The sequence below is a fragment of the Ciconia boyciana genome, chromosome 8 (genome assembly GCF_034638445.1).
Source record: "Ciconia boyciana chromosome 8, ASM3463844v1, whole genome shotgun sequence".
NCBI classification, from domain to species: domain Eukaryota; kingdom Metazoa; phylum Chordata; class Aves; order Ciconiiformes; family Ciconiidae; genus Ciconia; species Ciconia boyciana.
In genome coordinates, this window is record NC_132941.1 from 57,536,896 (window position 1) to 57,559,896 (window position 23,001).

Below are 23,001 nucleotides of genomic sequence, written 5' to 3' on the forward strand. Positions count from 1 at the left end.
GGTTAGGGTCTTTTCACCCTCCCGGTGGTCTTCCATAGTCTTCCTCACGTTGTCCGCTAGGTGAACTTTGGGCTTCCAGTGTCCATTTATAGTACTTGAATTAGCTCATCAGTCCTTTGGCCTCGGAATGTCATAAGGGGGTCGATTTAAACTAGTTCTTTGATGCTTATCTTCGGCACAAACGTCCTGAGTTCCTGTTATCAGTGATTTAATTAGGAAGCCTAATGAGCTTGCTCAAGGCCTGTTTAGTCCTATCAGGTAAGAAGTAACAGGAAATGTCCTATAATCAGCTCTGCTCAGCAGGTAACTAAAACTGTCTTTGCAGGGGAAGAGAACAAAAGAGAACAGGGATGCAAGTGAAACTCACAGTAAGGTCTTGGTCAGGGATTGACAGGGATTTAACCCTTTCAATGTGTTTTCCTTCTGTCTGTTTCCCACCCTTCTCCCCAGGGTAGGAGTTGCTTTTGCCCCTCAGACCAAATGTTTCTGAACTCATCACATGAGAAAACTAGCAAGGAGATGATAAACTGCAGGTAAAGAAATGAGCTTTAGGAATTGGATTAATATTCCTCTCCTTTTTTCTTTTTTCTTTCAGGTTTGTCACCATGAGCCTCTTGTCGTTTGAGTCCATCTGCATTTTCCTGCTTCCCCAAGGTATGTATAAAGTTGCCATTTTGCATCAGTGGTTTCTGGCTTGGATGCTTCCCCGTCTCCGGCTGGAGTTCTTCGTTCCCAGGCACAAGAGACGAATCAGTGCCTGTCCAGGAGGTTTACGGGTAAACCCCTGAAACATAGTTGCACACAGAAGGGGAGAAAATAATACCTGGATAAACAGCTTTTCTGAGAATTCAAACACGTGACTGATCTGCATGTGAAGATTCTCTTTGATATGGGAAAAGCTGATGTTGTTGTTACGATATTAAAAGTTCATAGATTTCTCCAGGGCAATTATTTGGTGTCTCCAGTGCTTATGACTGTAATCTTTGGAGCCTAAGCCTGGCTCTTGTTCTCGTGCTGCATCCCTGCGTGTGGTGAGCAGAGGGATTGTCCTCCCGTGCACTGGAGTCAGGTCCTTGGCATTTTTCATGCTCTCTGTGTCCTGGCTAAAGGAATTTCCCCTATAGATACACCGCTGTGCTGTGTCACCAAGTTATTTTTTGCGGGTGTGAAATCTATACAGCAAAACCACATTTTTGCTGCTATAGATTAAACCCTGCATGTCTTTTTTTTTTTTTGTGGTTGTTTTTTTTTTTTTTTTAAAAGGCAGTTTCTGGTGATGATGGCTGATTATCTGTTTGATCCCACAGTTTTGCTGGTGTTGGGTGTACAAGAAATTCATGCTGACCAGGAGATGATTGGCAAGATCTCAGCTGCTGGCCAGTGTAAGTTTGTTTTTTAAAGCAAGTATTTTCTATTTTCTGAATTTCTTCTTTCTTGTTTTTCTTGGTGTGTTGTGGGGTTTTTTGGTGGTTTGTTTTTTTTTTTTTTTGGGGGGGGGGTGTTTGTTTTATTTATTTATTTATTGGACCCCATTCAGTCTGTAAAGTCCCCAGCAATGCTCTGGCATGCACAGTATTGTGGCTGCTTCTGCTCTAGCCCAGCTTTTCCCCTCATGGGTATTAGCTCTTCTGGGATGCCAGCCTACTCTGTTTTTCCTAAATGGGCTGTTTGCCAACCGACTGGTGTTTCTGTCAGTTCCTTTAGAGCCTGTTTCAAGCAATCCTGATTTAAGGAGCCATGTTTAAGACTTGAGTCACGATCAGACGTCTCATGTGGCTCATTCGTTCAGGCTGTAAAGCCAGCACCAGCCATGATGCTGTGGGTAGGGACGACTGGACTCTGGCTGGCCAGCAGACCGTGTTCACCTACAGCTCCCTTGACATACGTGCAATCAGTTACTTACAAACTGTATCATGCATTCTCCTGCTGGCCTTTATTTTCTGTTGTCTGTCTGTCAAGTGATAAATTACATTTTTTTCCTGTACCAGGCATGCCCTCCAGTCCCATCCCATAGCACCACGTGTTCAGCTTAGACTCAGACTCATGTGCTGTATTTGGATGTTTCTCACTGATGCTCATCACCAAGAGCCCTTTGGTGGGCTGCAGACATGCTGCTTACAAGTCTGTTCCATGGCTGTGCACCAGTGCAGCTGCAATACGGAGATCCCCGCTCCTCGTACCGCTGAACTCCAGAGCAACCTGAAGACCATTTCTCCATGCCGAGCCCATACTGGGATGGGGGCACAGTAGTTTTCTCTGTGCATGCTTGGGCAGGCAGCCGTGGTCAGTGACTGCAGGCAAGCACCCAGGTTGTTGCATCTCCACATTCAGATTGGCTGTGAGGGCAAGGCTGACAAGCTGGGACGGCGCTGGCAAGGAGGCCATGCTCCAGCTCATCCCCAGGACAGTGCTCCAGGGCAAGACTGGTTGCCCTATTAGAAGAACCAGTGACCCAGAAGGGAATGCTTTACAACTTTCAATCCCTCATAATCTGGTATTAGAAAACCCTAATTATAAATTCAGGGGTTTGCTAGAAGGAATGATTTGGAAAAAAGTAGTGATAATAAAAAGATGATGGTAATAATGGGGATGGAGAAAGGGCATGGGCCAAAAGGGCTCTTAGAAGGTTGGTGTGCTTGCTCCCTGTATTGAGCTTCTGGATTCAGTTTCCCTTGAAGTTGGTTCTGGTAAATGCTGCAGAGGTGACTTTAAAATTTCTGTGTAAATGCTTTGAAAATGTCTCTTCAGAGTCTGCAGTCTGCCTTTTTTTTTATTATTATTTTTGTCAGTGAAATTATGGGCTTCCACTGCAGCATAAACACCTCAGGAACTTGTACTTGGGAGCAGTTGTGTTCATGCAGGCAGGGGTGATACAAGGACACATCTCTGAAGATGGGATAAAAGGCAGATTTTTGTGAAATGTGTTTCTGTCAGTGCCTCGGAGCTGTTCAGAGAGTTTGTGTTGAGAAAAATAAAAGCATGTTTTGAAAAACATGCTACAGATGAAACACATCTGGCTCTGTGGGACTCCGTACGCTTTGCAAACGCCTTCTGGGTTTGCATCCGTGCCTTGGGCTGGGAGAGGCTGCCAGTCCAGCCGGGCACAGCTGCTCACCACTGCTCACCCCTCCACGTCCTCGGTGGGAGAGCGGCTCTCTCTGCGGTTAATGATATCGCTGCATCGGCTCATTGGAGTTGTTGCTCTCCTGCTTCCACTGAACTGCTAAAGCCAGGCTGGGGACCTGAAATCTAAGGTGAAAGTCTGCAGAATGTGGGGGCTGAACTGGCAATGCTGCAGGCCAGAGCAGGAGTGCGTGCAGGCTTTGGGTTGTGAACACCGGGCTATCCCAGTCCGTCCTTGGCAAGTCCATTTGTCTGGGCTTTCTGCTGTTGGCTGTCAGCTTCCAGAGAGTGAGAACAATAAAGTGCAGTTTCACAGTGTATATCTTTTTCTCCTAGTGATGCAGTGCTCGGCTTCATTAGATGTCCTTTTCCTCCTGGACGGCTCCTACAGCATTGGCAAAGGAAGCTTTGAAAGGTCTAAGCTCTTTGCAGGCAAGCTCTGTGATGCTTTGGACATCCATCCTGACAGGGTGAGTGTCAGGAATGTCTCATTTTAGTTTCAAGCAGGTTGGCAATGTGTGGAAAGGCCCGTCATAACATGCTGAGTGAAATTGCAAAATTCAACCTAGCAGCTACCATGGGGCCAGAGTATTTATTCAGAAAGATGCAATGAAATTTTGTGAAGCAGTGGGGTTGAAGGACACTTCTTGGTTCTTCACAGATTTTAAGCAGTTCCATTTGGTCTTGAGAAAAGACATAATGAATATATATAGAATAGAATATTCTATTCTATAATCTTTCAGGTTAAAGATGAAGATTTGAGGTTTTTACTGATTTTTATTTTGATTTGGATGCTCATAGTTTAAAATGGTTGGATCTTTTTGTTGTTTTCCCCTGGAAAGTTGCAGAATTAGTTTCTGGGAAGTCAGTCACCTTTCTGTACAGGTGTAAATTATAGTCTCCTTGCCCTGCTTCTCCTAGAAGGTCTCTATTCCAAAATAAGCCAAAAGGGCCGAAGGGAAGGAGTTCATTGCAAGGCACCAGCTGCATACTGAGGCATTTGGGGATCTGTATGCTGCCATAGGTCTCCAAGATGTCACTGCACTCCCCACCTGCTAGTGGTGCAGTGCACTTTAGTGCTGGTGCTTACCAGGGAAGAGCAGAGGACTGGCCAGCTGGGACTGCCAGCTAGAGTCCAAGCAGCTGGTATTTACAGATACCCAGTATAAAACACACTAAAATAGACAGGTGTGGCTATGCCAAGTTCTTTCTTGTCCATTCCTATTCCGGACCTTGGCTCAAACCAAAGTCTAATTTTGGGTGCTGTGTGTCTGAAAGGAGTGATGGGAGCTGCACTGCTACAGTCTGGGCTCCCTCAGGTCTTACCTGCTCCGTGGAGCCATCCTTGAGGCACCTCTGGGCCTGAATGACACATCACAGGGTTTGTCTGAGGGGATTTCAAGCCGGACTCAGCTGCACTTCCAGCTCTGCGTCCAGTCCCACATCACACTATCCCGAGCCAGGAGCCTTGGAGCAGGCTGGGATGGTTGCTGTATTTCATTCCCTGCCAGAGCCTTTCCAAATAAATGTCAGGTCTTTGGGAAGGATGTGGCAGGGATGCGAGGTCTCTGTGTAGCAGGAAGAGGAACCTGAGGCAGGACAGAGAGTGGGTCTGGGCCTGCTGCGGCTCTGAGGATCCCTGGTTCATGTCTGCTTCTCCAGAGAGGTCTGGGAGCAGAGGAGCAGGGGCAGGTCTTGTGTTTGCTCCTGGTTCCCATGACAGAGATGCTTAGACTTGTACCTAAAAACCTCCTCCAGACCAAATACCGCCACTGCTCCAGGTCCTAAAATCAAAAGCTGCTGCTCTGCTCCTGTAGCAGGGTCCTTTAGAAGCTGCAATCACCATTCCCCACCATCATTTTCTCGTCTAAGAAATCTTTCACCCTTCAGATCTCAGCTTACAGCCACCCAGCACAGGAAGCTTTCCGCAGCCTGGGCAATGATGGCAAGGAGTCACAGTGCATGTGCGAGGCTCAGGTTAAATGGGCCTTCCCTTTTCGTGGCTCATACTAAATTGACTGGAAGTAGAGACTTGCATCTAGGAACCAACTGCAATGTAGGCTTAGGCAAAAGAATCCAAACCTTTAATATTTGCAGATTTGGTGGATATTTTTTTTTTTTTTTAAATACCATCCTTCCCCGAGTCTTTCTCTTAATCCTTACATAGACTGGACTGAAAATCAGTAGCCTTTTCACCTTCAAAGTTGTCAGATTCCATAAAACTTCTTGTAAGACTTCAGTGAAATATTCTGGATGTATTGCCCAATACAGACAATTTAGTCTGTTTGCATTTTCAGGCATTTTCAACTATAGAAAATGGTTTTAGAGGAGGTATTGGAAAAATAATTGGTTTGTGTTGCCTACTGTGCTCAATGCCAGAGGAAGCTGCTTTTAGTAATGGAAAGATTGCCTGCACAGTGTATAAATGGCTTGGTATAAAAGGTGATATTTATAAACTTACTATCCTTGAGGCTACTAGCTGCTCTGAGTGGATAAATACGTATCTTGAGCTGCCTGTAACTGCAGCAGAAGCTCCCATTGTTTGCAGGTGAACTTTTTTGCCTTGTTTATAGTCTGTATAGGTAATGCTGTGGTTTATGCTCTTTTTCTCTTTTTTGAAGTTCATTTAGATTGCCAGTGGTTCAACATGCAAAACAGTGTTTGTCTTGATACAATAGAGTGCTCCCAAATCTGTAAATTGATCAAAAGTGTAAAACTCTCACAGGCACCTTTCATAATCTTTAACCTTTTCTTTTAGGTCCGCGTGGGAATGATACAGTTTAGCTCAACTCCCCACCTTGAATTCCCACTGGATTCGTATCTAACCAAACAAGAAGTGAAAGAGAGAATCAAGAGGATTGTGTTCAGGTCAGCTTATTTTACAGCTCTTCTCTTTGTCTGGGCTGTGAATAATCTCTGGACTGAGAGTTTTTTGAGGTCCAGACATCTCCACCTCTGCTGTCACCAACGTGATGCCCCCAGGGAGGGGGATGGATGGTCCATAATCCACAGTCCACTAAAAACGTGCAACCTGGTCTTTGTCAGTGAAAGTTGATAGGGAAGAAGATTTTCAGTGTCCACTGTAACGTGGTAAATAGGGGAGAGTTTCCCGTGACCCTCCTGGAAGGTTTTTCTGGCCGTTTGTGCCAGGCAGTGAGTTACATCCTTCCAGGGAAAAGCAAGTGTGGCATTCCCTCAAGGCTGAGCAGAGGCAGGACAGTGTGCATCTTCATTTTTTGGTGGTTACAGTTTCCTTTGTCCTGCAAGGTAGTGATGAATTGCTGGTCCCTAGATATCTGCGCATGTGTATCTGCAGAATTCAAGAGGATCAGGTTTTCAGACTGAAACCTTTTTTCTTCCTGAATGTTAAGACTTGGATGTCTTCCCATGACCTCAGGAAATGGAGCCAGAAGCCCAAAGAAACATTCTCCTTAGAGCCTCTCAAAATCCAAACTTTTCATCTCCGAGAAATACATTTGGATCTACAAAGGACCTGACAACCACGCCAAAATAACACTTGTTTTGATGATAGATGAGGTACTGGTATGGCCTGCGGGTGTCTACTCTTTCTTCAGTTGATCTGTGTTAGGGCTAAAGGTTAGCTCAACATTTCTTGTGGATGTCTAGTGCTCTCCACATGATGTACATATTGCAAGCAAATGTGATCACTTTTGACTTTTTCAAGCAAGATCGATTGTCTGGGTTTTGTTGTATTGCTTTTGATAATTTTATCAAATCAAGAAAACTTCTTGTGTAATGTTACAGGAAAGACTTACCGGAAAACAAGATACATTCCTCCTCTTTGGCTGTTGCTTAGAAGTCTGTGAGAGCAGAGAAAGTGAAGCAGTGTTTGGTGTCTGGCACTGAAATTCCTTGATGACAACACATGTATGCTGACAGGTCGAACAGAAATAATGACCTTGTGCTCAGCTGTTTCCTCTAGTTTACATGGAAAGCTGACATTTCAAAGTAGATAAAATAGTTTCGGATAGATTCCAGTTGGCTTCTGAAAAAACAGGGTGTTTGATGTCTCAGTTCAGAGGCTCCCTGATGTGCTTCTCATGAGCCTTTGGCCAGCGAGGTGTTTTCCAACTTCAGCCCTGTGCTCCGGGCGTGGAGCTGAGAGCACTTGGAAGGAGACAGCACCAGACTCAAGTGAAGCTTTTGTGATTTATTCGGAGACTGTTGGTCTCTCTCTGTGAATCTCATCCAAATAGCTTTTGAGTTCATTGGCCAATTTCAACTGAATTTGGTGGTGATCTCCAAAGCTAAATTTCTTACCAATTTCTTTCATGCAAGTCCATGGCTGGTTACAGGAGAGAAACCTTCATAGTGCTGTTTTTGGTGAAGGCAGCAGGTAAATTCCACATCTCCTTTGGCTTCAGAAAATCCTTATTGGAGTAATGCCTTAAACACACATCCACTGTGTCAAAAACTAGCAAACCTCCAAATGCAAATCAATAAGAAACTGAATTTAATGAGCTTTGGTGCAGAGACTCTCTATTAACTTTTTCTAATCCTCAGGGCTGATGTGGGCACAGCTTACTGAATTCATCAAGATTTAGTCATCAGCCTGACTGTGCACAATATATTTTCCCTCATGCACAGCACTTTTCACTGAAGCGTCTGACAGCTACTGACATATTCTCAGGAAAAGGCAGATTTGGACATGCTGTGAACACATGGTCATTGAATATGCTTTGAAATGGTGGAGTGCAGAGGAGGAAGTACCTAAAGAAAGAAGTTCAAAGCGAAAGGGCCTGGCAGGTACTGAATTAAGAAGTTTCTGTGAAAATCAGAGAGTAGACAGAAAAGAATGAACTTGGGCATGATCAAATGCTTTTCTAGAACAAGCAAATCAGGTGCTAAAAGCACAGGAGGGCTGTTCAGAACACAAATGGGGTGTGTTCGTGTCAAGGAGAACATGATGCCTCCAAGAAAGGAGTATCACTTGTGGTTTGCTTCCCCTTGGTTGCTCTGGATGGCAATAAAAGCAGCCCTAAAAGGCAATCATAGGAAGTGATTTATAGCACAGCTTCTAGGACAGAATTAGAAGACAGCTGGAAATGTCTCCTCTGATCTAGTGGCTTAATTATCAACAGGTCTGGAGTGTGTTCCCAGTGAGCTGGGCTCTCTCTGGTGTCAAATATCCAGTCAGGGACGGCACATTACGGACCTCTCATGTTGTGCAGATGGAGAACTACCGAGAAAGAAAGGGGGGGACTCATGTCCCTGCAGGATTTACCCCCTTGAGATAAGCAAATGTTTAGCCCTCCAACAACAAAAAGAGATAATGTGTTGTAGGTAGGGATAAAAGCTGGTGACAACAGCTGAAGAACTTGCAGTGCAGGTTGCCCTCGGTTTTTACAGGGGATGAAAGGCTTTTGCCCAGTGTGCTGTGTTGTAGCAAGGTCTTAGCCTGGTGATGACTGGGTGGGGGACATAGGTGGTTGATGTGAAACTTGAGTTGGTTGTGTCAGGTGGCCAGCAGCAGGGGCTGGGGTGCCTGGGTAGCCTAAGTCTCTGAGTGTGGGAGGTAGATAGGGAGTTGGGGCAGCTGGGGCTGATTTCACACAGCCACCTTGGGATCCAGCTGCACAGTGCACCAAACCTCACCCTGCAAGACAGAGGTGAGACCATCTCCTACCATCCTGCTCCTACCATCTCCTCTCTAAGATCTCTGTTATGTTACTCATGGCTTTTACTTAAATAAAATGTCAGTGTTTGGCTCACAATGTAATAATTCCTGCCTCAGCCTGACAGACATGATAATTTTATGTATAATTTGGTGACATTTCATGGTACCCATGTTTTGATGACAACATGGAGCCCAGTCTTGAGTAGGCATCTCTAACAGTCATTTAAAGTTAAGTCTTGAAAGCAGAGGAGGACAGTCCCTGCCCCACGGAGCTCACTAGCAAGAAATAACTAGAGTAAATATGTAGCCCATAAAAACAAGCACACCTTGTCCTTCCCCTCCTAGACCTCTGTATGTATAGCACTCCCCTTTTTTATTCCCTTCTGCTTTATTTTCAGCACACTCCACAATGAGGGGCTCCTTCCCAGTTCACATCAGTGTGCCATAACCAAAGAGACCCTAGTGCTGCGCGGACACTGGCCATAACCCCACGGGCCTGCCGCAAGCAGCTCTTCTCTTGGGTGCCAGAGCAACCTCTCTTTTCCCTCCCTGGGCTTTGTGCTGATGTGCAGCAAACCTCTCAGCTCCAGTATCTATGGGCTCAGCGGGGCAGTCAAGCTTTTAGGTTAAGGAGACATCGAGCAGGCAGCAAATCTCGTTCTGTAATAATCTCACAAGAAATGAGTCTCAAGATTTCTAAAGTGTCTTTGACTGAAGCCGTCCTCTGGCAAACTGTAGCTTATTTTCTACTAAAATTGCATTCAAGTTTGCTTTTCCTTGGGAGTTACTGCACAGCTGCAAGGCTTGATGTCTGCCATTCCCTAACGCTTAGCAGCAGCCCATTTTACCTGCTGATTTATGTCACCACTGGAATGTGCCCTCTTTGGCATCCCAGTCCTTGTGTGGGTTTAGTACTTTGCTACTGGGAGGATTGCTGAGTATTGAACTAATTGCTTTCTACCTCAGAAACGTTTCCTTCTCCAGGGCAGAATTCAAGGGCTGTCAAAATATTGAGGTAGCTGGCTCCTATCTCCAAAACAAGAAGTGTGGGGTACAGCTTGTGTGAACATCAGTGGCTGGTGCAGCTTCCCTGTTATACTAGCACTGCTGGCAAGCAACCTAGGGATAAGGGTATTGCTTTTAATTAAGTTTAGCATGGGTATAGACAACTGGAGCATCAGGTGGCTTTTCTTAATGTTTACTTTCCTAGCGTAAAAGGTACTGGTGAAGCCCTGAAGTCCTTCTGAGTTTCCAGGGATACACTAAGAAGCTTTCAGCATATGTATTTTCAGGAGCTTTACTACAGGATGGACAAATGACTTCTTGTAGAAAATCAAATTAACCTGCAGATCAACCAGGGATAAAAAGGCAGGGACTCTCTGCACGCTGCTGGACTGCAGACTCGCAGTTACCAGCTGGGATGCATAGCTCCCTGCCTTAGCTCTTAGTCCAAGAACGGCAGAAGGTCCCATGGAGGGAAAGGGATGATACATGACAGAATTTATAGCACGTTTATGCATCAAGAGAAAGGAAAGCACTTTGAGATGCTGGTCTTTGTTCATTTTGCCCACTTGTACTGTGTTTCTGACTAGAATACAAGATGTTGTTGTAAAACAGCTTTTCCACACAACTCTTAAAGAATTGACTGCAATTTTTAGATGGAAAAACAGAAGCAGTTGAAGCATTTGTTGAAGCTGGAAATAAAACTCAAATATCTGACAGCTCTGGTTCCTCCTCTGATTGCAGGAACACTCTGATGTGTGTTAAAAGTCTTCTGGAGACTACTCTGGGTTGGCAAGGAGGGAGGTAAGGGTGGGTAGATGGGACCTATGGGTAGGAAGATGACAAGAATGGCAGGATTAGACATCTCTTTGGATGTCTTCTGTGGCAACAGGCAGAAACATGCTAAGTTCCCCACTACCAGAGGGTGGAAATTTGGAAATCAAGTGGTAAATTTAGTATCAGGAAAAGAGCTTTGATTTCTGTGTTTTCAATTTTATCTCCCTTCTTTCTAGAGGTGGGAGCACAGAGACAGGTCGGGCTCTGAAGTACATTCTCCGCAAGGGATTCCCTGGTGGCAGAAACTCGAGTGTCCCTCATATCTTGGTCATCATTTCAGATGGAAAGTCCCAGGGCAGCACCGCAATGCCTGCAATGCAGGTGAAGGAGAGACACATCACGGTTTTTGCAGTGGGAATCAAGTTTCCAAGGTAGGAAACTTTCCAGAGAGTTGGAAATGGAGGCCCAGCTAGCCAAATGGCAAGTCCTAGCAAGTGAGGGATGGTCTTGTGCTAGATGGGAGTTTTGGAAAGAGAAAAGGGGAATTTGTGGGGTAACACAGGCATGGAGGAAACACTAATTTGGTGGCTGGTGTAGAAGGAGGACCAGAGTTGGTGAAGGAAGCTCTTCCACTGAGTGAAGCTACGCTACTGCCTGAGACTAAACACACCAGGATCTTGAAAACTGTTTGAAGGGTGTCATGGTTCTGCATCAGCTATTTGCTGCACAGGGTTTGTTTTGATACTCAATTCTTTGGGGATGATTAAGGGTCTTGTTACACAAGTGGTTGAACCTCACCTTGCTTGGCAGGTGGGAGGACCTGCACGTGCTGGCTAGTGAGCCCACCGAGCAGCACGTGCTCTTTGCTGGAGATGCTGATGATGCTGCCAATGGCCTGTACAGCACCCTCACCAGCTCTGTCTGCAGTGCCACTGCTCCAGGTAACCCCTGTCGTGTCTTCTCCTTCACGCCCATACTTTGAGCTTGGACCATGTCACTGAGTGAGGAAAGGTGAGGCAGTGTCTGAAAGCCTACAGGGGAATTAGCAGGTGTTGCACTTTGAGGTAACCTGCTTCTGGTGCCCAAACTGAATGACATGCTTGCCAGCTACTTCTCCAAATACTTGCAAGCTGCAGGATCCTAAATCTTTCTGTGTCTCGGTTCACCTCTGAAAATGGGAGTATTGGTCCTTGCTCATGTCATGGGGGACAGAGGGATAAACAAACTTGTGTTAAATCTTCTAATGGACTTCGCTGTGTGTTAAGGGGAGGCCAGCAGGGGCTCGCAAGAGATAGAAAAGATAGAACTAGAGTGGTCCAGAGGTAGAAGAAAATCAAACGCATGAATGATGAAGGCACCAGAGGGCCTGAAAAATTTTTGTTGAACCCTGAACTCAGCAGTGTGCGTTCTATAGCAAAGCAAAGGAGGCTGAATAGTGAGCACTCCAGAAAGTGGGGTAGGCTGGTGAGCTTGTCGACAGAAAATTTATCTTGTGGGGTCTCATGGAGGCTCTTTGAAGCACTGCTTGGTCTGCTGTTGGCAGGTAGATGAGGAAGACTAACCCATTTCAAAATGGTGCTCCACTCCCACACAGACTTTGTATTTTCAGGCAATTGATCCTAGTTTGCATTTGTTCTTTGCTACAGGCTGCAAAGTTGAATCCCACCCTTGTGAACGCAGGACCCTGGAGACTGTGAAGGAGCTGGCTGGAAACTATGCGTGTTGGAAAGGCTCAAAGCAGACAAATGCAGTGCGTGCCTCGCTGTGCCCTTTCTACAGGTGAGTTGGACACCCACATCTCTAAAAGTGAGTGGGGCTGAGAGGAGATGAGAGAGACAGTTATGAGGCTTTTCTCTGACCTTGGCTTTTTACTGGGATGAAGATCCCTCAGAAGACTGATGGAAAGATGGTCTCTAGACCTAGAAAGCTCTTCTTGCTCTGACCATTGGCTGATCCGAGAAGCAAAGGGTGAGAGGAGGAGCTGAGACAAAGAAGCAGAAGATGATTAGCCCAAGAGTGCCATAAATATAAATTGAATTTGGATTAGTTTCCTACCTGTTGAACCGAGATGCCTTGAATTTTACATCTCTGTACCGACTCTGCACTGCAGAGGGTTTCTAGGTCTGGCTCCATGTGTTTGTACTAGTTCTGTTTTCATCTACTCAGGCTTTCTCCTTTCAGAGAAGCCCCTTTTTCTTTGCTTGGTTGCCCTGGGGCGCTTGGGAAGGATTTTCCTGTGGAGAGGCTCCAGTCAGTGGCAGAAAATACCCCCCAGTCATAGTGCAGCAGTGCCAAAACTGGGATGCACACAAAGAACTACATTGTCAGGTCAATGGCAGTGAGCTGCATGAGGGAAATATCCTCTTGCCCAGGGAGAGGAGACTGAAGCTGAAAACCAATAAAGCATGTCAGGTCCTTCAAATAATTTTGTCACTGCAGTCAGTACAGCAGGAGAAATGCTTTAAAAATGAGCTGTGAAGGGAAAGGCAGCTTTGTGCTCTCTTTGCTGATAAAAAGAGCTGAGTGAAAGTGGTGGTGTACAGAAATTGGTAGGGGGGATTGTTTTTCCTTTGAAGAGGTGCTTCATGTGTTTGTTTTAATACCAGGCAGTCAGATTAATGTTTGAAAATCAGCCCAGATCTGGGCTGTGCATTGATGGCCTGCTGCATAGATATACTGGGGGATGATTGTATGGATAATTTCAGACACGTCCTAATGGCTGTGAGCGTTTCCAGATACTTGCAGCTCGGAGCCAATGTGGGAAAGCAGAGCAGCTTGTGGCTTGCTTATGGCATCCCAAAAGTAATGGTTTTGGCCACAATTGCCACGAGTTTGAGCAGCCCTAATGCAGAGCACTGGAAGATTAGTGGCATGATGAAGCTGTAGGTATTAGAGAAATAGAAAACTGATTAACGGGGATGAAAGTTTAAAGCAGAAATCATCTCATTGTCAGGAACCAATGTTAGATGCTTTCTTATGTGTGGGAAATACACACTGCTGCTCCAGGGTGGGTTTTTTTTCATATCACCTTAGGGCAGGGACATGATGGAGGAAGTTGAAAAATCCCACTGGAAGGCGCAGTTGAGGACTGAGGATTTCTTCCCAGTCTAAACCTTGCTTGTCTACTAGTTGTTACAACTGGATAAATTAGATACTAGAATTAATATTGAATAAGAACTTCTCACTGCTGTAAAATTTTTTTTTTTCATTTCAATTTAGAGCGAACAGTTTAACATCTCTTCTGTAGCAACTAAAAAAGATAATCATTTGGAGCTTTAAAAATACATCCATAATCTTTAAATGTAAAACGTTAAAGTAGAATTCAAAAACAAAAGAGTAGATTTGATGAAATGATGGTTTTTCTTTTGCCACCCCACTCAGAATGGACATTTTCTTTTGAAATACTTGTTTTGAAAAATTGCATTTTCAAAGGAAAATTTGTTCCATTTAAAACACAGTAAGGTCAACCTTGAAGATACCTTGTTAATCTTTAAATTCATGATAGGTTTTATTCTTCCTGTTTCAGATGGAAGAGAGTCTTGATAAAACACCCATCCAGATGCTTCCGAACTGTATGTCCAGGTAGGACTTAGCCTTTTTAAAAAATTTATTTACAAAGCAGGAAAGGTAATAACTAAAGAATAAAAAGATAGGTTTTTACTCTAACTTCTAAAAATTTTGTTCTGAGTGAGAGATTGTGATCCTTAGCAAGAAGTTGATATTATGTCCCTTTTTTTTTTTTCTCATGGGTGACCAGAGTTCTTTTGGATTAAAATATCTCCCCGTCATTTCTCCTTCCACTTGAGGAGCCAGTTAATCCTTATCTGCTCATGTTCCTGGGGCAGAGGCTTGCAGTGCTTCCCAATGCCTGTGGGGAGTCACTGCTCTCCAGCTAGGGCTATATGCAGTGAGATGCCTCCACTCATTCACTTGGTACCATGAACATCATCAGTTTAGCAGGGAACCTGACACTTGCTGATTGCCAGCCTGTTTTTGTGACTGTGGAAATAGCTATGGTCCATGAGTTCTGCCCTTAACCCAGTCCTTTTGCTGGTTCAGATGACAGTGGCTTTATTTTCTTTGTCAGTACAACATTGTCCAAGCAGCAGGCCAGACTCTGATCCCTTCATTGCTGGTGTAAATCTGGAAGGGCTGCATGAACTTCAGCAATTCTGTATTTACACGAATGTAACTTCATCGGCATTATTCCAAAACAAAATGAAGTGAGGTCACAGTCTGGTTTGCTCTCTTCACCCCTGCCTGTTGGAGAGCCGTCCCAAAATGAAATTGCCATGGAGGTGAGTGAGGGTGCATGTGGCCCTGCATTAGTTCAAACTCTGCAGCAAGACAGATGAAGGTTTGACTCCTTTTCCACTAATGGCGATGCTCACATTGGCACAGGATGGGAAGGGGCAGGCTCCCTGCTGACTCCCTGTCTTTCCCTTCCCTCGTCCTGTTTAGACCCCTGTGACTCCCAGCCATGCCAGAATGGGGGCACGTGTGTCCCAGAGGGACTGGACAAATACCACTGCCTCTGCCCGGTGGGGTATGGAGGAGACATCCACTGCGGTAGGTGTGAACCTGCATTTTCCCTCTTTCCTTCTCGGCTGTGTCCTGCCTTTGCAGTACCCATGCACGGCCATAGGGACAACTGGAGTTGGGCTGCAGCCTTTGGGCTTCTCTCTGGGAGACAGGCTGAGTTTTCTCTCATGCTGGTTATGACTGTGTCAGGCCCAGTGACTGGGTCTTGCTGCTCAGAAACCTTGTGGATATGGAGCGCACCAATACTGACAGTCTTGGTGTGGCTGCCTTTGTTTCTAAATGCAGGTGCCATGTTAGCAGAAGAACAGAGAAACTGGGAGAGACACTTAAGCATGTCTGTTGGTCCCTGCCCTGCACACATGGGCCCAGGAGGGTCTCCTGATTTTGGGGGTTCAATGTAAGAAACCCAAGAAGGTCCTGATCCTCAGAAAATGCTTTGTACTTACTTCCCCCAGAATCAAGACTCCCACTTCAAAGTGTCTCAGGGTGTTACAGATGAGGGTCTGGTGCTTGGGCTCTCTCCTTTCTCCACATTATACTGAAACTTGGAGTGTTTTCCCCAGAGTACTGAGACTGGAGTTGTCATTTCTAATTTGAAGTTTGCCATCCAGAAGTCCAGGAATCCCCCCAGACTCCCATAAATATTTCCTGTCCCTAAAGGCTTATGTGGCATCCAACCAAAATAAAGTGTGCTCCTGGCACAGCTGTCCTCCAGCTCATGCCATATCTGGCAAACCATTTAGGTTACTGGGTGCAACGTCCCTTCTCCACTCCACAGGCTTCCAGCAGGCCCCAGCTGAGGTGCCAGGCATGCTTGTCTTTTTGCCCTGCAGATGACAAATTGCTGTCTCCCTTTCCAGCACCAAAGCTGAGCCTCGAGTGCAGTGTGGATCTCCTTTTCCTGGTGGACAGCTCGGCGGGGGTCACGCTGGAAGGGTTCCTGCGCTACAAAGCATTCCTCAAGAGGTTCCTCAAAGCAGTGATGGGCCGGGACTCGCCAGTGAATGTGGGGGTGGCCCAGTATGATAACGATGTCAGGATACCCATTGAAGTGGGTCAACACAGGGATGCATTCAGTCTCATGAAGAGCATTGATGCTTTGAATTTCAGTGGAGGAGGAACCCTGACAGGCAGAGCCCTGCAGTACATTGCACAGCACGGTTTTCGGAGCACCCCAGTCTTTGCAGATGTACAGGATGACCTCCCACGCGTGGTTGTCTTGCTCACTGACTCCAAGTCTCAGGATCCAGTGGCAGAAGCTGCTAAGTATGCAAGGGACCAAGATCTCTTCTTGATCGGTGTAGGCAGCAGCTTTGTGAGAGCAGAGCTGACCAAGGTGACTGGCAATCCAAAGCAGACAATTGTCTACTTGGACCCCCAGGACCTGTTAAACAGGATCCCAGAGCTGCAGAGAAGAATCTGCAGTGTGGACAATCCTGAAGGTAAGACTGTGATATAGGCGTTGCGGGATGAGCTTGTCAAACCCCGAGGAGGTCTTCTGAACTCCACCAGGGAGGAGGGAAGGACAGAAGGATGAATGTCCTTGTTTTGTTTGTGTCAGTCACAGATCCAGGGGCTAACCTTCCATCACTGCTTTTTGTGATGGGTCTCTATCTGTTGGTGTGAAAGGGTCATAGATCACCCTTCACAATCGGTGATGAATTTTGCCCGCCATTTCCCCCCCTGCTTTTTTTTGGTCAGAAAGGAGTACATATATACTCTGAAAAATACCGTGTTTGCACTCTTTCATCCAGGCTGCCAGGCACAGTCTCTTGATTTGGCATTTGCGGTGGATGCCTCAGCTGGAGTTGGCCTGGAGAATTTTCTGCAGCTGAGGGACTTTGTCAGGAGCAGCTTTTTGCACTTCAGCATCAACCGGGATGTCACCCAAATTGCCCTTGTGGTCTATGGCAGCAAAGCTCACACTGTGTTCGCATTGGACACCCACACGAGCAATTCAGCTCTCCTCCAAGCCATTGACCAGGTGCCTTTTCTCGGGGATTCGGCCTCTGCTGGCAGCGCCTTGCTGCATATTTATGGTGACGTGATGACAGTGCAGAAAGGAGCAAGACCTGGCGTCAACAAGGCAGTGGTGGTGCTCACAAATGGAGGTGGTGTGGAGGATGCAGCTGCCCCAGCTCAGCAGCTGAGGGACAACGGCATCTTGGTGTTTGTGGTTGTCATTGGGGACGCACCAAGGGACATGCTGCTGAGGGTTGCTGTGTCTCCTAACTACCTGGTCCACATCTCTTCCTACGAAGACCTGCAGCATTACCAAGACCTTATCATCGAAAGAATCTGTGAAGGTGAGAACATCCCATCCTTGCTCTTTATGGTGATGCCACCAGCTGGTGGTAAACTTTGTAAAACAGGTGTGATGGGGACTTTCTTCTGTAGCTGTTGTTATCGTAGGTGTTCTGATGCTTTACATAGTGAGCTTGATATTATCTTTTGCATTTTACAGATGGGGAAACTGTGGTATAGATATGTGGTGATTGTCCAAAGCATTCCTATTAAGAATAGGAACCAACTCTGTTAAGATTCAGTCCAGTGGGTGAGACAGGGCTTAGAGTGACTGACTCTTTCCAGCCTTGCCAGGTCTAGGTTCTGCCTTCCCTGAAAGAAAAATAAGTTTGCTCATTTTCTGTTGTTGCTTTAAACCTGTAGAATTTGCTCTGCGTTACTGTACCCCCTGCAGTGTTGGGGGGGGGGGGGGGGGGTGTGTGTGTGCGTGTTAAGGGGACACGTTTCTGCAGACAGCAGTGTTGGTCCCTGAGTGAGGTCTCTGCTGTCTTGTTCAACAGTTTTGTGCCCAGATGTTTGCAAAATGGTGGGTCTGAAACCTCATCACTCCTGTTCCTCCTTAGTGTCCCGCTACTGAAGTTATCATGTAGGCTCTCAAGATTTTGTTTGTGTTGCACAGGATTTAATCCTAAATTCAGAATCTGTCCATTTTGAAGCCTCCAAACTGTTACAGTGAGGCCTTCAGACAACATGTGATTAATTTTACTTGCAGGACAAAATCCGTATCTCCAAAGCGTTCAAGAGGGAAGAATTTTCAAATATTCATGTAAAAGCTCATGTTTGTGCAAAAAAAAAAAAAAAAAAAGATGCACTTTCTTCAAAACTTTGAGTCCTGAGGGCCAGTCCCCAGCTGGGAAAAAAATTACTCCGATACCAAGTTTGAAACACTTGTGTGCTGAGTGTGAGTGCCTGTGTTTGATGGAAGTCAGCTTTTCAGGAAAGATAGCAGCCCTGGTTTGCAGACATTGGTGGTGGCAAAAATGCTTCTAGTTAAAATGCCATGCCTTGTTTCTCATTCAAAATAGTCCGAGTTTAACATCTAGCTGTTTGCTTTTGTTATGTTTTAACCCGTTTATAAGATCAAAAGAAGCAGCATGTTGAGCTTCAGCACAATCAAAGGCCCTTTTCATCTCTGGGCATGCCCGTTGCTCCTTCAGGGTTAGAAATCACTACAGCGTCATCTCTTTGGGGTGAGGAGCCAGTCTGCTGGCAGGCTTTGCAGATAGTTTCTACCTGGAGCTTTTCAATGTGCTCCTATTGCAGTGGTATTTTCAGCTGTGTTATTATAAAAACAATCTACTGTACCATGAAATTAACTAGAACACCACAGATGAAGGGGAAGAGATGTCAAGATTCAATGAGTCAGAGTAATAACATATCATTTCATGAGACTGAATTGCTGCTTTCCTTTCATGTGCAGGTAACCGCTGTTTGTACTAGATAGGCTGGGACCAAGGGCAATGTAAAGATAAGCCCTTCATTCAGTCTTCTACTCCAAGTCCAAGACTCAATAACAGAATCATTGTCTGTGAAAGGACTTAAAAAAATTTATGACTCATGATAAAAATATGTGAAAAACAGACCCTGCCTCTGGACACCTGACATATCATATTTATTCCAAAAAGAGACTAGAAAAAAATGATCCAGGCTCTAGGAGAAAAGATCCTAAGCATTAAATATATATGAATCTGATTAACGGAAATACAGACTCTTGGGATCATCAAAGGGTATAATCCCTGAAGTGCAAGAAGCTTATTTAAGATGATACTGTGTTAACAGTAGGCTTGAGTTCAGAGAAATGGTGTCTGGGCAGAATAGCATGATTCCCCCAAACAGGGACCACGAGGTTATGCTGTGGGGCAGCCGTGGAGGGAAGTGGTGGACGTATGGCATGTGGAGCAGAGCACCGTGGAAAGCTCTCTGGGGAGCAGCCAGCACCTGAGAGACGAGTCGTGGGTCCAAGAGGTCCCTCCAGCTTTTGTTGCCAGCGGCTCTACCACCCTACGATGAAAGCGAAAGTGCTTACTCCTGGGGATACACTGTCAGGCAGGATCCCATCTGGGGTGTCTCATGACAACAAAAATGTTGATGAACCCAACTTGGCTTCATAGAAAATCAACAGGGACTAAAGACTGAGATGTCTCAGATCTGACTGTCAGATTGACTGTCAAAAAAGTGAACTTCAAAGATAATTTTGCCTATCTAAGGTGTAGGTTGAGAGTTGATGTGCGAACTCGATGTGAGTACAACATGTGGTAAGCTGTAGTAACCATCCTGATGGATAGCGATAGAATTCATATTCTTTCCTTCTCCCCCTTTTCCTACTCTATCTGTGTGCTTTTTCTGCTGTGGAGCAAAAGGCAAGGCTAGGAGGTCCAGACTCTACGTCAGGTAGCTGTTCAGCAGAGGAATTTCACACCCTTACCAATGCTGCAATGGAGTTGCCAGCAGACTGGAAGCAAATTCCTCTGGGATGCTGCTACTTAACCTAACATATTCACAGCAGGGCAGCATGAAACGCTGCCAGCCCTGCTGACAGCTGGCCTCTGCTGTGTTAAGAGGGTTGGGAAAGCTGTCAAATACTTCACCAGAACAGGACTAATAACAACTCGGGCCATGGTTGCAGGCTTTTCTCTGAAACCTCCTAGAAAAAAGCCCATAGGTTTTTCTTGTCTTGTTTTCCATTCGTGCCATCCCTGCTTCTCAGCTGACTTCTTGTCCTTGCTCCTCTCTGATGTAAGCGCAGGTCCTCTCCAGGGCAAAATGGGGTTTGAACTCCAGTGGCATTTGGGGTTGTAAACTGCTTGGAGCAGGGCATGTGTCTTGCTCTGCATTGGCAGTGTCTGGATCTGGGGGGCTTAGAGGTGCTCATGTGTTCAGTGCACAGCTCTGAAGATGCTCCATTTTGCTTCTCTTTGACATTCAGCCTAATGTGACATCACTCTTTTAAGCTTAGTTAGGAACATTAGCCTCCAGATCAGAACATTTAGCAAAGCCATTCTTCTTCCTTTTCTCTAGGTTAAATGCAGAGGAGCTTGTCCTCTATGTGGAGACAGGATTGTGAGCTTGCACCCTCTGCCATGTTAATGTGGTTTTCCCATCCCATTAGCCCTAGATGACATTTTCTGATGTCTGGGATATATAGTTGCTGTTATTTTTGCAGCATTCCTGATGGACATGGGTCCTAGCTATTAATACGCTGTAGCTGTGCCTGAGCCTTCTGTTCTGCTTGTGTTTGTTGCAGAAGCAAAAAGCCCTGTGAACTTGTGCAAACCCAACCCGTGCATGAACCAGGGCGTGTGCATCCTTGGGCCTGGGAGCTACCGGTGTGAATGCCACGGCTGGGAAGGACCCCACTGTGAGAGCAGTAAGGATCAGCAGATGGCAACCGCAGCAGATGTCATCTGTTCTGCCCAGACCCTCTGAATGGATCCCACATCTCCCTTGAGCAGAGATGTGGCTGTAGCTCTTGGACAGCTGTTTGGTGGCCAGGTCTTGGTGCGGACGTGGCCTATGTCACATGAAAAGTGGAGAGGTTTGGGCTGCTGAGGGGAACAAGGGCTTCTCTCAAGAAGCTGTGCCCTGTTTTACACATTCACTAAGCGAGTTGACTGTGAGGGGAACCCAAGAAGGTCTAATAATTTTGGTGATCTTCTTCCACTCTGTTCTGTTACTCTTTTCCCTCTGCCCTGCTAGAAGAAACAAACCCTCCTTGACTCCCGGGGTGGAAAGCTCTGGCTCCTTTTAATGGGATGGAGCAGTCTGTTGGAGTGTGACCCTCTATTGCTTTCAGTGCTTTCCACAGGGCAAAAGCCTCCCCATTGCCTTCCTCCTCTTCAGCAGGGAAGCAATGGCCAGGAGGTGGTGAGCCTTCAGCTCCCTAGAGGTGGTCCTGTGCCCATAGTGAGAAGTTCTCAATTAAGTGTTTTTTCCCCCCCTAGTACTGTGCTCTTTACCTTAGCCCAGGAGTTCTGACTTCTACCCCATAGCCTCTAACATCTGTCAGCTAAGGTCAAGTGGGTGGTTGTTGGGTTGTAATGGACTGAACATGAAATTATCCCTTGATCCTAAAACCCTTGTCCCACATCTGTGTTTCTGTTCTGAAACAGGAGTTCTCTGGGGCGATCCTCCGAGATCTGTGGCCCTTCCTCCACACTCCCATGTGCAGCGGAGTTCAAGTAGTTTGCAGCACTTCTCCAGAGCACCCCGGCACACCAAAAGGCACGTGGATCAGAGGCACTGACACAGATGCGCTGAGTGCTCCAGTTCGCTGACTGGGAACCCTTGCTGCCACTCGCAGGCACGATCCACCAAGCCACCCCTGTCCCTGGCAGTGATTGAGTTGCTCCAGCACAAGGACTATGCTGAGGCCGATCCTAGTTCCTGCATTGCACAGACTGGGCTCCCCAGTGCTTTCTTTCTTTTTTTAATTGAAGTAAATATTTGTGTTTAAGTATTTATTATTGGCATTTTGCATTTCCTCATCCAGATTCTAGTGCTGTGTGATTTTTTTTTTTTTTTTTAACAGACTTCTTGAGAGATCTTTGAGGTAGTCTGAAAATATGTAGAAGTCTGAGCAATTCTGGGGGTCCTGCTGAAGGGGGATAACGTAGATTATGCACTGTCAGCCAGGTGCTGGGGTGAATGGCTTGTTGCAGGCAGGAAGACAAGTAAGAGGAAGAGGAAGGAGAACTCATTATGAGCCTCATTCTGTTTTGTAAGTTGTCCATGCCGCTTTCTCTTCCGAATTTATTTGGAGTGATCTAATATGGTTTAGCTACATGGACATTTTTGTAGCCGTGTATTTTTGATAAGGAGAGGTTTGAAAAGGATTGGTTTTGCAAAAGCATTCAATGGTTTATGCAACTCCAAGGCAGAGCTGTGACAGTCAGTGTTTTTGGTAGGTGTGTTGGCTATTTTTCTCCTAGATTTGACCCAGGTCAAATTCAGTTACCCGCTGGAAACACACCAGGTAAGGGCAATTCCCCAGTCATTTCCAAACAAATGTCTGGGCTCTTGTAGTCTCTGGATGGAGCCATGGTTTGTACCATCCCACTGGTCTTTGGAGCTTGGTCTGTCTGCTTTCAGGTTTAACTCCATTCCTCCCCTCCCAGCCTCACTCTTACCTGTCAGCCACAGTCTGACCTGGAGGGCACAGGACCAGGACAACCTCCTGAGCGGCTTGCATGGGTGCTGGGAGCAGAGCATGGCAGGCAACGTGCAGGTCAGAGGAGGAGGAGGCCTGGACCTCTCCTCCCAGATCTCATCCACCCTTTCCTTTCTCCTCCTCCTGGCCACCTCTTTGCTCTCTCCTTTGCCAGTGCATGTTTTTCTCTTATTCCTTCTTTTTTGCCCATTCCAGGTCAAGTCTCACCCCTTCTTTTTGCTGCTATTTCCATGGCTTTGAGCATTGCCATGTTGCTTTGCTCTCCTTTTGGAGCTGGCTGGAGAGAACAGGGTGTTTGTCCTGGCCTGAACCTGGACGGATGAGCTGAATGGCATTTCTGCCTCCGCTTGTTGTTTTAAGCCGATCTTGTCCTCAGCGCAGCAGTGGTCTCTACAGCACAAGCTGGGCCTCTGGTGGGCTACGATGGCTCATGTGTCTTCAAAGAGTT

General features: G+C 46.1%; 1 protein-coding gene across 2 annotated transcripts; it reads left to right on the forward strand.

Annotated features, from left to right (window-relative positions):
• The first annotated feature begins 605 nt into the window (after window positions 1–605).
• On the forward strand, window positions 606–21,629 carry VWA2 (von Willebrand factor A domain containing 2). Of its 2 annotated transcripts, none has more exons than XM_072870857.1 (13): window positions 606–654; window positions 1,308–1,382; window positions 3,460–3,593; window positions 5,882–5,991; window positions 10,777–10,971; window positions 11,351–11,481; window positions 12,187–12,319; window positions 14,067–14,122; window positions 15,002–15,109; window positions 15,943–16,524; window positions 16,837–17,388; window positions 20,631–20,757; window positions 21,494–21,629. In XM_072870857.1, exons 1-13 carry the CDS (start codon window positions 606–608, stop codon window positions 21,627–21,629), a joined length of 2,388 nt encoding a protein of 795 aa, XP_072726958.1. The 2 variants fall into 2 exon arrangements, with proteins under 2 accessions (XP_072726958.1, XP_072726959.1); XM_072870858.1 differs by having other exon boundaries at window positions 20,631–20,753; window positions 21,496–21,629.
• Window positions 21,630–23,001: the final 1,372 nt, after the last annotated feature.